General features: G+C 33.6%; 1 protein-coding gene across 1 annotated transcript in view; it reads left to right on the plus strand.

Annotated features, from left to right (window-relative positions):
• LOC138701219 (carboxypeptidase D-like) overlaps positions 1-15,086 on the plus strand; it is an 82,113-nt gene that overhangs the window by 9,306 nt on the left and 57,721 nt on the right. Inside the window, exon 5 of the mRNA XM_069827891.1 lies at positions 4,256-4,495. Within this exon, the coding sequence (XP_069683992.1) occupies positions 4,256-4,495 (240 nt within the window). The remainder of the gene's footprint in view (positions 1-4,255; positions 4,496-15,086) is intronic.

Below are 15,086 nucleotides of genomic sequence, written 5' to 3' on the forward strand. Positions count from 1 at the left end.
AAAGAATAACATGAACTAATTTTGATATAACCTGGAAATTGATTTAGAATTGAAAAACGAGATGACAAATTGAATTTATTTGAATATTATTTACAATTAACGCTAATTATTATAGTAACAGAACATAACCTTCTGTGACAGTATTAGATTTCCAGCCTCCGTGACGTTTCCCTCATTGTCTTTCGATTGCATATCCGAGAATAATCGAAAACCTGAACTTTAATGAATAGGTGTACTTTAATGACATGCATTAAAGGACTGCTACCAGGTGTATAATTACTACATTTCGGCATGGTCGAGCATAAAAGTATTTTACAAATCGGTAATAGATAGCAAGTTTCAATTTTAAAAAATTACATTACGTTTTTTAAGCTAATATTGGAAGTTTATTTAAATTGAATATTATGAACTGTTACGATATTGTTACGTATTAAATTTTTCTATACAGTAAAATAGTTGTTGTGGTATTTATGTTAATGTAGGTACGTATTGAACTTACTGTATGTTTCGTAGTTTTATTTTGTTTTTATTGTGAAGGGAATTATAATTTCTCCAGAATAATTGAATCCCCCTCCCCCCGGAATAAGGATCTAAGTACATAGGGAAACATGTACCGTCGGCCGCGAAACCAGGTGGCCCTGGTTCGATTCCCGGTCGGGACAAGTTACCTGGTTGAGGTTTTTTCTGGGGTTTTCCCTCAATCCAGTATGAGCAAATGCTGGGTAACTTTCGGTGTTGGACCCGGACTCATTTCACCGGCATTATCACCTTCATCTCATTCAGACACTAAATAACCTAAGATGTTGATAAAGCGTCGTAAAATAACCTACTAAAATAAAAAAAAAATGTACCATATATCCTTATTCTGAGAGGGTATTTATTGCTTCTCTTCGTTTTTCTTTCCCACCACCACAAGTAGAATAGTGTGTTTCTCTTCTTGAAGTGAGTGTTTTGTAAACGCAGCTGTATATTATCGTTCATTTTCTTGGTGTTACAAAATGTAAATAGTGTTGATTTATTACAAATTTATTGATTCGAAGAATTATGTTAAGTATTAAAATAGTTCCTTGACTTACAGAATCCATCTTTAAGTATGTGTATTTTAAAGTGAATTTGGCCACCGGTGTAGCTCAGTCGGCTAAGGCACTTGCCTTCCGATCAGGAGTTGCGCTCGGGCGCAGGTTCAATTCCCGCTTGGGCTGATTACCTGGTTGGGTTTTTTCCGAGGTTTTCTCCAACTGTAAGGCAAATATCAGGTAATAAATGGCGAATCCTCGGCCTCATCTCGCCAAATATCTTCTCGTTATCACCAATTCCATCGACGCTAAATAACCTCGTAGTTGATACAAGGTCGTTAAATAACCAAGTAAAAAAAAAAAAGTAAAGTGAATTTTTTTACATGGCAGGAAGTTTTTAAATATGAAGTGAAATTGATAACATGTGAATTTGTTTTGTTATAAATTTTCAGAATGATTCACACCTGTATTCATATATATTTTGATTACACACTTTTAACATTTTGTATTACTTAAGATTTAGTAATAACAACTTTCTAGTTTAAAATGAAAACTAAGTAATAAATTACCTTAGTTGACTAGTTTCGACTGTACTTTTAATCAACTATGGTAATTTACCACTCAGTTTTCAATTTAACACTAGAAATTAATGTAACTAAATCTTAAGACATACATTCAAATAAAGTGCATGAAGGGCACTTACCAAAAATAGCATATGGTTCATTGTTAGTCTGTTCAGCATCTAAACAGTAGAGCATATATATTTTTGGCACAATGTTATTAAATTGGAATGTTCGAAAGAGTGGGTGAAGAAAGAATGATGTTGAAACTGGTCAGGAAGAGAAAAAGGAATTGATCAGGTCACTGACTCAAAAGAAACTGCGTACTGAAGGATGCACTGGAAGAAATTTTGAACCAGAAGAAGATATCAGATGTTAGACGACATTAAAATATATGGGTCATATGCAGAGACAAAGAGGAAGGCAGAAAATAGGAAAGATTGGAGAATGCTGGGTTTGCAGTGAAAGACCTGCCATTTGACAGAACACTATGTGTGTGTGTGTGCACGTGCGCTCACATTCAAAAGTAAACATACTAAAACATCTGGTGTCAAAATGTTCTCAGAAGTAAAGAAAAAATTAAACTTAATACTTACTTACAAATGCTTTTAAGAAACCCAGAGGTTCAGTGAAATCTTTATTGCATAAATTAACACATTCTACTCAAATATGTGATATAATAATATCTTCCTGGAATATTTACTGTAACACTGTATTGTTACATAACCTGATATTTTTGTATAGTTTGTATTTATGTAATTAATATTGTAACGTAGAAAAATATGTTTATAAATAGAATTGATGATATAGTTCTTATTGTGTCTGTGTTTAAATACTGGTACCTGGGTATTAATAATAATAATAATAATAATGGCTTTATTTAACCTGGCAGAGTTAAGGCCTTAAGGCCTTCTCTTACACTCAACCAGGATTAAAACTTGCTTACATAGTTGAACATAAAACTGGATCGGAATTAAGTAATTACATACTGATACAATTTAGGTACATACGAGGCCTGTCTAAAAAGTATCTGACCTTTAGCCAGAAAAAATATTTCAAATACCTGACGGAGTTGGGACCCTCATCCCCTTCAAAGTAGGCCCCTTGTGCTTGCACACACTTAGCCCACCGATCCTTCCACTGCCGGAAACACCTCTGGAAGTCTTCTTTTGGAATGGTGTTCAGCTCCGTCGTCGCATTCCGCATTATCTCTTCTCTACTCTCAAAACGGGATCCTTTCAGTGGTGTCTTCAATTTTGGAAACAACCAGAAGTCGCAAGGAGCCAGGTCTGGAGAGTAGGAAGGTTGGCGAACGGTTGTAATTCCATGTTTGGCCAAGAAAGTGTGGATCAATTGGGATGAATGTGCGGGGGCTTTGTCGTGATGCAAGTGCCAGTTGTTCGCTGTCCACATGTCTAGTCTTTTGCGCCGAACTGCATCACGGAGTCGCCGGAGAACATCGTGATAGTACTCCTTTGTCACCGTTTGTCCTTCCGGTGCGTATTCATGATGCACAATTCCACGGACATCAAAGAAAACAGTCAGCATCACCTTGATTTTGCTTCGCACCTGCAGCACTTTCTTCGGCCTTGGAGACTCGAGATGCTTCCATTGCGACGACTGTCTTTTTGTTTCTGGGTCATACCCGTACACCCATGACTCATCTCCAGTTATCACGGTGTGTTCAGAAACCCAGGATCAGTGTTGACGGTGTCCAGAAGTTCCTGTGCAACGTCATGACGGAGGTCTTTTGTTCCGGGGACAACAACTTGGGCACGAATTTTGCAGCCACTCGGTTCATGTTCAAATCATCACGCAAAATTGCATGTGCAGAATCTTTACTCACTCCAACCTCTTCAGCAATCTCCCGCACGGTCAAACGACGATCTGCCATCACTAAATTTCGCACCCTCTCAACAACAGCTGCACTCCGAGCAGTTTGGGGCCTGCCACAACGCTGCTCACTCTCCGCTGATGTGCGGCCATCTTTGAATCGGTTGAACCACTCCTTAATTTGTGTTACACCCATCGCATCTTCCCCAAACACCAGCTGAATCTTACGAATTGTTTGACTTTGAGAATCACCAAGCTTTTGACAAAATTTGATGCAGTATCTTTGCTCAATTCGTTCAGTCATCTTGCGAGAAAACTAAATCCGACAAACACTTAGAACAGCACCTTATTTGGCGACCACCAGCCAGTGACTGGCACAAGCGAATGCGGTGAAAAAATTCAAGCATGCGCATTATGGTTCCTCCTTCCACCGTGCACAGTGGCGCCGCCTTAGAATCACTACTTTGCGCGGGAAAATTTAAGGTCGGATACATTTTAGACAGGCCTCGTAATGAGATCAAAAGAGGTATTGTCAGGTATGCTGCACTTGGTAAGCCACAAATTGTTGTTTAGTCATCTGTCTGAAGGCAGGTTTGAACATCATAAGTGACAATAATAAGGCATCTCTCATAAGGCAACTAAGTCGGAGTTAATGAAGTAGGGTGACCAGTACCTTTTCTCCAAGCCACAAGTAATGCAGAGATATAGCAGTTGATGATGTGTGGTAGTAGTAAACCTAATTGACCTTATTCTGAGTATAGTACTTGTTTCTGTTGTTTTCGTTGTTCTTGATTTTGATCATTGATAGAGTATTTAAAAAATTAAAAACTATATTTCTTATCTCAGGACTTGTTTTGGATGAAGAAGGAAATGGTGTTGAAGGTGCACAAATTGGTGTGGTGGGTATACTCCACAATGTAACAACGACATCAAGAGGCGAATATTGGCGCCTGCTCGTTCCAGGCAATTATCAGCTTGCTGTCACAGCTTGGGGCTATGAACCACTGGCTCCTGTTCCTATTACTGTGGAACAAGGAAATACAACCATAATGAATTTCACACTCAGATTGGCTTCTCCACAATCAGGTACTTATGAATGAACAAACACAGCACTGCTTTCAAGAAAATGTGTTGCTTAATGTTCACTGTGCTATCAGCAGTTCAAACTTCTTTCCTTTGCACTATATTTTGAATATTCTATCAGTTTATTTTATTTTATCTTATCCTTCAACTATTTAGTTATACAGAATTTCTTAACTATAGGAACCAACTATATATTGGCTTTAACAGCTCTTCTCTGTGTTAAAGAATTTTTGTTAGATGTTCTGTTAATTTAGTTTCGGTATTGTGATGAATTATGAGGAAGGCTTCATGCAGTTGTAGGTGTGATGATGAGCAAAATAATAATCAAGTATGGAATCCTATCCAATAAGCTTGTGACATACACAATTTTAAATTAACAATATTTAAAGACAACATATATATTATTAGAAATCCTTTTTTTTTCTTTCTTTCTTTTTCGTAAGGGTTGAGAAAGAAAAATATTAATCTAAACACATAATTAAGAGCTTCAACATTTCATAAAACTGATATTCATATATTATTATAGTAATTACTTGCTAATTTAAAAACTTTTAAAATAAATATGTAATTATATCATGCTTTGAAGCAAAATCTTATGTTTTAAAATATCACAATATAATTAGCATGGTTGAGATTGTGTTACTTTTACGAAGTGTGAAATTAATGTTTAGTTATTACATTCTGTTCCAAAACAAAAGTATTTTCAAACTACAGTAGAACTTGGGTATAATGATATCCAAGGGACCTTGAAAATTATGTTGTTATAAACGAGTGTTGTAGTAACCGAGATTCATATTATCAGTCTAGTGAGGTGGAAAATGAAAAATAATAAACATAATTAGGCTTATTTTAGATTTATATATTCACTTTTAAGCATACCATTAACACAATAAAATATATGTGCAATTATAAATACAGTTTTCTGTATTAAAACAGTTTGTTCATTACTCACCAAACTTATTTACTGAGGAGTGAAGTAATCAGTCATTTTACTCTGTTGTCTCCTAATTGCCCAATATACACTTTCTAAATTAAATTCTATGTTCATTATTTCAGTTGCAATTTCACTGCTCCTTCTCCTAGCTTCATAGAAATGTTCACAATTCTAATGGCTTCTAAAGTGTCACTCACTTCTTTTAGTGGCCATACTGCGTTAAAATGCATGCACTTTGTGAAAACTTCCTGTCGAAACTAACCGCATGCAGGTACCATTAATACCGCATGAATTTGGATAGGTTACAATGGGATGGGGAATGTGCTTGCATTCCAGAGGTCTGTGATAGAAGGGAACAGTAAAGGATTTGCCAGATTTCAGCAAAATACTTTGGTTCTTAGAAAATTGTATTCCAAACCGAGGTTGAAAATGACGTTGTATGCGAAGTAGATGCATATATGTTTGTCGTATTAAGCAAGGTAGAAAAGCATATGTCTTATGGGGAATTAGTTGGGACCACAGAATATTTGACGTTATAGGCAAGGTGTCGCACAAAACGAGGTCGCTATAACCAAGTTCTACTGTATTTGAAATCCAATTGAAGCCCTCTTTTACTCTCTGACTTCTTGGCTTTATGGTTTTATGAATATGCAGTTATTTCTTCATATACTGGATCTCATGTTAAATGTGCATTTATAACAACATTTTTCATGTTTTATAAGGCCTCCAATACGGATCCATATTTGTTATACTGTATGTTGTGTTCCTTTAAAACACTTAGCATCTGAGTAACAGCGAAACAACTGAAAACTACAGGACGGTTTACAGACACACAAAATGTACATTGCAAATACGATCCATGACTTGAATGGCTTCCAGTTACTATTTGCACTGATATATTGTGTGTGTGTGAGGAAATACTATGTGATCAACTTTTCGAGGCCTACATGGATATTAACTCCCACATGTGGATGTTCGTCTTGATCTTGACCAGTTACAATTATTGGCCAAGATCAAGTCGAACCACAGTATAAAGAAGATACAGTAGAGACAACTCTTGTCGGCACCTTTGATGTTGTTGGTACTAAAATCAAGCTTAGGGAGGTCTAGTTCTCAATGAATCCAACAATGTCGCTAGTATCGGCAGCGCTAACAGCTGATTTTAGCGATCAGCTGTTCAGACGTGCTAAACTTTCAGATGAAACTTTGTATTAACTGTTGTAATTATTCCTTTGTTCTGTAGTGATATTTGTGTCTTATTATGTAGGTCTAATGAAAATTCACTTTTTATTTTCAAAATACATATAAAATTGCAGTGTTTATGATTGAAGTAAAACATACTTTTAGCGAAGTGCTTACTGTTTTATTCTGTTTCTTCATATCCATTGCATTTCTTTCCATATAATGTTATTATAGTCAACAAAATTGTATTATATCCATTGTTGACGTAACTTCATCGAAATGAATGTCATGATCTATGTAGCTAATGATTCAATATTACGTTACCAACATAAGCATTTACCAGTGACTTTAAAATTAACGTCAATTAATGAATATTTTCATGATGTTTATATACGGAAGTAATTATTATTATGATTATGTTGCCATTCCTTTGCCTCATGTCTTTCAAATTGTTAAAAGATGAGTAATAAATCTTTTCAGTTAATATTAAATTATGCCAGCCTGTCGTAGATGGAGAACCATCTGGTGGAGGTTCCAGACAATACACTGGTTTCGTGACATGCGCACTCAGAATTTGTTCCCACGAAATGGACTAGTTGACCTTACTGTATCTTCTTTATACTGTGGTCGAACCTTCACATAGGGGAGTTAACTTCCTTATAGCCCGCGAAATGTTAATTACATACTATTTCCTCACACACAATAAACATTTAGGGAAGTTCTTGCCTCATAATAAAAGCTATTAATGTGAATATAATTATTATGATTTGGAGAGTGTAATGAGTTGCAATTATTCACATAAATAAAAATGTTAGATATTTGATCTGTGAGTCATGGGGGACACATTGAGATTTGACCTAGATGCCACTGATTTATCACTTCATTTTACGTAGATAGGTTTTAAGAAAGTATGAATCTCTTGTTAATTTGTGGGGAAATATCTGCGTAATATTTCTGTTTGACAAAAATTAAATAATTGATTAAATGGCGATCTTACTCGTGTTAATTTTGTAAGCATGTGCGGCTTACAGCTGTTTCGGTGCTTCTTCACACCATCCTCAGAGCCTACTAGATCTCGGCGTCATCTCGAACTTCGCTGCCTGTTGTGTGGGTGCGTTCGATTGTTGAAAAGTGTTGAAATGTGGTGTCAAATAGTGTGTGTGTTCTGAAATTGATCTGTGTGTTGAGAATTTGATCAGGGTGTGTTTTAGTGTGTCTGTATATTAGATCAATTTCAGAACACACACTATTTGACACCACATTTGAACACTTTTCAACAATTGAATGCACCCACACAACAGGCAGCGAGGTTCGAGATGACGCCGAGATCTAGGAGGCTCTGAGGATGGTGTGAAGAAGCACCGAAACAGCTGTAAGCCGCACATGCTTACACAATTAACACAAGTAAGATCACCACTTAATCAATTATTCAAGTGTTAAAAGTAGTGTACGAAAGATTCAACATGGATGACAAAAATTTTTAATTTCTTACATAAATTTATTATTAAAGTACATATTATCACATTATATAAGTGACGTGGCTAAGACAAAAACTGGAGGCCTTTGTGATATTTAATGTTATACGTTTGGCTTTCTCATGGAGGTGCAATATATAATTAAGACATGTGACACGTATAACTGCATGTATGAAATAATATTTATCTTGTCATATAATTAATGTACTCTTGTTCTTTGTTATGTGTGGAATTTTACTTACTAAGATATAAGTAGTAACATGTAGATCATAACATGATTTACTCATATTACAACTATTATTCTTTTCTTATATTAATTTTAGATACTTTTATTGTACTCAGTGGTAACTTTGCAGCTAGGAATTATAAATGTGTGTAAAGAAGAGTGTAATCAGATTATTTGATATGACTGTGAGATGCTCTTGCTACACAGCACCATAAAACCTTCGTAATAACACCCATGGTAACTATTCCATTACTTTCGGGAACAGAATTTAGTTCTCGGTATCATATGAGTAACATTTAAAAGTGCGTACTTGCATTTCTTTAATAATAAAATGAACAAACTAGTGCTGCCCTCTTTAATATGTTCAATTGTGAACTTTGATGAATTCTTATGTTTCACAACTATCATTACGTAATCACACTTTCAGAATGTTAGCAGTACAAGATCAGAACATATTATTTCCTTGTTTCTTTCTAATAGTCATCATCATGCTACTTTCGTTTTGCAATTAGTCATAATGGCTTCTGTTTTTTTTTTTATAGTATTCTTTTTACATTTCTCTTTTTCAGTTAAATTTCAGTCAGTATATCAATTTATAATATTTTGAGACAGAGTAAACTGACATCATCAACTAATCTGTATCTTATATATAAAATGCTCAGGCTTGAATTTTTATCGTGATCATACACATTTCTTAAAAGCTTGCTTCTTTCTTGAGAATATTCAGGGGTTAAAATAGTATTAGCAAGTTTTTTTTGCAATTAAATTAAATACGTAAGATTATGTACAGGTAAAATAGTATTAATTCATAATTAGTAATGGTTAAAATGTAAGTCAGTGTTAATTTGTTGGCACAATAACGGTGTATAGTAATGAAAATCAAAGGTCTTTTATTTCCCTGATTTTGGATGTTAGAAATTCTACATCATGGTTGTAGAAGCAGTTACTCATTAATGTGAAACAAAAGCTGGAAATTTCGTGCTTGAAACATAACCGCTAACATTTTGACAGCTGTGTAAATGTGAAGAACAGAGAGTTCGCAACTTCATTTAGATTCCTTTTTTGATACGGAATTAACATTGAAGTTAAACGGATGTAGCATTTATTATATACATTTACTACATTAAGGTGAATATTTAAATAATAACTTTGATTTTCATAAAGCAAGTGGTATTAAGTTATGTACATGATGTGTTGACATTTTAATATATAGAAAATACTCAAAGAATGATATTGAATGATACAAAAACAAAGTTTTTACAGAGATGAACCAGTTTGAGAGACAGCCTCGTTCTTGCATCTGTTAGAAGTTCAGATTCTAAGAGAAACATGGTGCATCCATCATCAAATTAGAATTAAGACAAAAGGTGAAAATGAGCAAAGTGACAGAAAGAAGGAAGGACAAATAGGAGTTACTTGAAAGTTTATGGAAATAATCAATAAAGGACAGGCAAAAGTATCAATACATAAGAAAATTAACAAAATATTTATAGTTGGAAGCTGTTTCATATGTTGTCTAATATTTACCTGTCTCTTCCATTTATTTTGATAAAACATCTTAATTTGTTCACAGTATCCTTTGTGATATCGATTAATCTGTTAAAGCAAACAATTGGCCTGTAACAAAGCACCATAAGCACTTTCGAACTTTGCTCAGTGTAGGAAGTTGAGGTCTCATAACTATTTTTAGAGATACTTTTTTTTTAAATAGAAATATCTTACTCTTTTTTAATAGAAATATCTTACTTTGCCATGCAATATCAGTGAATTGTCTACCTCATACATGACATAATATGAGATTATACAAAATTAAGAAGTGAAAGATTTATATGTTTTTAAGTATTTTTATAATTTTCAATATACTGCATTGTTCTTTTTAAAAGAAGAGCATGTTGTTGTGGTGGAGGTATCTTCTTACTCATCTCAAACTTTCCTTCTGCCATAGCACTTGTTATAATATAGTGAATTAGGTGTTCCTATATGCCTTAGTAATTATTGTTATTTGATTTGATGGTTCTACCTATGGATTTATTATATCATTAAAATTTCAATACTGGCCACCACCATAGCTCAGGCAGTAAGCGTGTTTGCCTGCCAGTTCAGAACTGTGTTTGAGTGTGAATTTGATACCTGCATGGACTGATTACCTAGTTGGTTTTTATCTGAAACTTTTGCAACTGTAAGGCAAATGCCAGGTAATCACATTGGTAAATTCTCAGCTTCATCTTGGCAAATACATGTCACTATCACCAATTCCATCAGTGCTAAATAATCTGGTAGTTGATACAGTGCTGTTAAATAACCAACTAAAAAATTAAAATTCTGATAGAAATATATTAGTCACCAAGACTGCATTATCTATTGTATTTAGTTATATTACCTTCACAAATGATTTGAGCACTAATAATTTAAATATTATTTTACTCTGAGATATTTAAAGAGTATTTCCGTGAAAACTACGTTAGTGTCTCCTGAAAATTGCATTTGCTAGTTGATACATGTTTCAGTTACATATTTTAACTGTAAACATCCAGAAGATGTACAAAATTATCAGAGCCAAAATTTTTCTTCTCCATGATCCATTACCGTGCAAATGTATCTGATTTGATACTAACAACATCATTGTTCAGTTTTGTCTGTATTGTGTATGTAAGAACCCAAGTATTTTCACTTAAATTATTAAATAACGGAAACTTTATGATACATTTGTAGTAAGTTTATCAATTTACTAGGGCATATGGAACCTCTAATGATGCTATAAGTATAAGCTTGCACTTTTCTCCATGTTTTGTATGATTGCACATCATGTGTTCCTACCACTGTCAGTTTTTTATATAAAATAAAATAACTACCACTATGCATTCAATTTTTTGTGCTGTATGTCTTCTAATATAATAGTATTACAGTTTTGTATGTGTTCTAGATGTATGGTGGAATGGAAATAATATTATTGATTGATAATTATAGAGTACTATAAGGTTTTTAGTTGTGTATCAAATCATGGTGTTATTTCAGCACACTGAAGTTACGTTTTTACATAGAAGTTCTTTTTATAATGAAATGTATATTGTTCTTTCAATAATTTTATAACTATATTGTATAGAACCTATATTTTGAACATTAAAAATTGTAGTGAAACATTTTGACCAAGTCTTTACAATTCATTTATAATTTTTCAACATTTAAACTGAGTTCGGATTATAACTGATTTCAAATTCATGGCCTTTACTTCCATGGAGTGATTCAGCTAGATCATATTTCATATATAACTCACAGTTGCCACCTAGTGTTTTTCTAAAGAAAACTTATTAGTATTTCCTTTGGTTGAGAGATGTTCATTTAAAGATGATGTTCTAATATTTTCTGGATAGCCTCAGTCATTTGCTCGATTTGAAATTCAGATGGTTGTATTTCACACACACAAAGAAAATGGTAACCACATGAAATAACATTTTCTATAACTAAATATATAAAAAAAAAAAAAATACATTTTCTTATTGAATCAATACCTGGTTTTAAATATAACAAAATTTGATGACTTCTCTTGCTATTTCTTTCTAATTTCTCAGGACATACTTTCGCTTAGAGATTGCTATCTCGGGTGTCATTTTTTTTAATAATCATAATTTCTCGTCCAGAGTTTACCTTTCTTAACATGTATTTCCTAATATATATTGTAACTTTCTTTTATAATTATAATATGCTGTATAATTTTGACTGACAGCACTTTTTCTACACTTTTATTTGACTTTGTATAATCTTCAGTAAATTTTTAAAAAGAGAAAAAAAAAACTCCGTATGTTATATTTGTTATAGTATCTTAGGAACACATTCTCATCATCTTGTGGCTAAAGAATAACTATTTTGTTGTGGGCACCATTTTTTTTTTTTTGGCAGTTATATCACCTACTTACAACTCCCATCATATATGGAGGACCTGTCTTTGGTCAGTGGGTCCATCAGACCTAGTTGGGAAAACTACATGATTAGATTCCTGATTGAAATATTGGAAAGCGAGAATGCTAATGGCTTCATTGCCAGATACAAGACATTAAACAAAAACAACAAAGATTTTCACATAAGGAATATTGTGCTTGGGCATATGTATTTGTTTTTTCAGTGAGCATATTACAAACTGGTAGAGTGGGTCATAAGAAACCACTTGAAAATAGAAACCCAGGTTTTGAAATAGCTTATTTACAAATTATAATTCATAATAGTCGTCGTCGTCGTCTTCTTCTTCTTCTTCTTCTTCTTCTTCTTCTTCTTCTTCTTCTTCTTCTTCTTCTTCTTCTTCTTCCAACTGAAATCTTCTAGTTCATTTGTTGCTGTCCAGTATAATTTGGCTAAATCGGCTGTCTGCTGTTGTTTAGCATCAAGTTTGTACTGTTTGCAGGCCTTTTTGTGTTATCCAGGAGGCACTTGTAGTAAATCTACAGACGCGAGCAACCTTATCCCCCCAATTCATAATAGTAGTATTTTAGTAATCCATAATAGTTATCACTAAAATACTAGGAAGATAGATAAATCTGTTGCTTGCATTCATGCAGTTTAGGACGAATATCACATAGAAAAACTTTTTCTGATATATCAGCAATATCACTCTTTTTGCAAGATTGTACTAGCAACAATCTGATGTAATATAGTGTTTAACATATTGTATGTGTTGGATACCACCTCCCTTGTCCAGTTGATCTGTTCTGTCTTTCTCCTGTTTCCGTCTACTTTTCTATTTACAGAGCGTTTTTTCTTCCTCTTATACCTGCATTGATATGGGAACTCTGGACCAAGGCCACACCAGAAAATATTTTATCAGTCGATAATCTCCCTGTGAATTTCTACTTCTTCAATTCTGATTAATATTAATATGCACACAATTATATTTTATCTCATCACGAGTATTAAATTGTGTTACAGAAGTTCGAAATAGTGCCCGTCTGCAATCACACAATCCTAACATCTTTTTAATAAAATTTGTATTTACTTGGAATAGACCTCCATCTATATTTCTTCTAATTCGAATCCTGACATTTTTTAAAAGTAGTTCTGTAGTGTGCTCCTTATTCCTGTAGACCACAGATATGTCGCACACAGTAAGGTCTGGGGAATATGTATACCATAACCCTCTAATAATAATCATGCTATTGAAAACCTCTCCTATTAATCCCAAAGAATCTCAGGCAATGTGTGCTATGGACGAATCTTTGAATTGTGCATATTGTCTCTTAATATTGGACAACAGATTAAAAAACTGTGTGAGTATTTGTGTGCTCTACCCGCTGAATTTATATTATCTTAAAATTGTGATGGACAATAGTCGATAGTACTATCAATACTATTGACAGTTATAACTTCAACCATCGATAGTCAGACAGTTATTGATAGTATCGAAAAAAGGAAAGACCATTTAATTATTATAAGATTTCAAATTAGGGCTGGAAAAAACAATTCTTTTTTCAGGAGTCGATTCCAATGATTCAAACTTTTCTCTTTGCATTCTGATTGACTGGAACCAATTTTCTTAACCTCTATTAATTTACAAAATTGTGCAAGCTAGTGTTCCTCAATTATAATTTATAAACTGGACCTTCTATCAAGTACATTTTTTTCGTTATATCTCTATTTAAGTACTTCGCAAATTGCATGCATATATTTTTTCACACTTAACTAAGCAAATCCAGTATTTTGTTTCTGCGTATCTGTTTAATTTATCATATATCATTCACCCACAACTAAGTAATTTGGCCAAGAAGTAGGCTATCTGTGTTCACTGGGATCATCAGTTCCCTCAGAAAGACTGTTATCTAAAACTGGAAACTTAATCAATGAAAGACGAAACTGTCTGCATCCCAACAAAATGGAAATGCTTATTTTAATGGGAAACATCTTTGAAGCAATGGTTACATGTTCAAACAACATATAATGATGGCTAATGTTGGGACTTTAAGGACAGATTATAATATTGTGTGTTATTGGTATATAATTCAGATTCAATTCAGTAGATATTATTAAATTAACAGTTCAGTATGTGTTAGATAGTAATTCAGAAAATATATTCAGTTTATAACCAATTAACAAAAAAAGTTTGTAGTGACAATCAGTAGTTTCGATTATAACTATTGATAGGAATATCGATTGTAGTTCCTCGATACTATTGCAAGTGACTATCGCCTATCTCTATCTTAAAAGCATTTGGACACTTTCTTATTCTTCTTGCTGTTACGCATTGGCTTATGGCGTGTTGTACCTGCAAGGAAACCTTACCAAGTGCTACTATTGTCTGTGAGGAACCTTAAAGAATAAAAATTAAGTCTACAGAAATAAGTTGCATACTTTACAGCAACTTTAATGAAATATCAGGATTGAAATTATAAGAATTATAGATGGAAACTTTTCTGAATGAATGCAGATTTCATTAAAAGTTTACTGGAATGTCTGACTGCACATAGGCATCACTTAAAACAACTCCTATAACATAGTTTAACACTCATTATAAAATTAAATTGTGTGCATGTCATTATTAATCAAAGTTGTATAAGCAGGAATGTGCAGATGGATTGTTAATTGATGAACCGATTGGGTAAGTAGAGTTCTCACATCATCACAGCTGCAAGTGAAAAGTAAAATTCACTGTAATACTATCATATCTGCAAGGATGTACTGTTCCATTTTGACTGACCACAAGAAGAACATTGGCATCCCATTGATTTTATGTTGACAGTGAAGTCTTATGAATTTTTATAAAAGTTAATTGTGGTCTACTGTTGAGGTTTCTCT

The sequence above is a fragment of the Periplaneta americana genome, chromosome 6, assembly GCF_040183065.1.
Source record: "Periplaneta americana isolate PAMFEO1 chromosome 6, P.americana_PAMFEO1_priV1, whole genome shotgun sequence".
Classification (NCBI taxonomy): Eukaryota; Metazoa; Arthropoda; class Insecta; order Blattodea; family Blattidae; genus Periplaneta; species Periplaneta americana.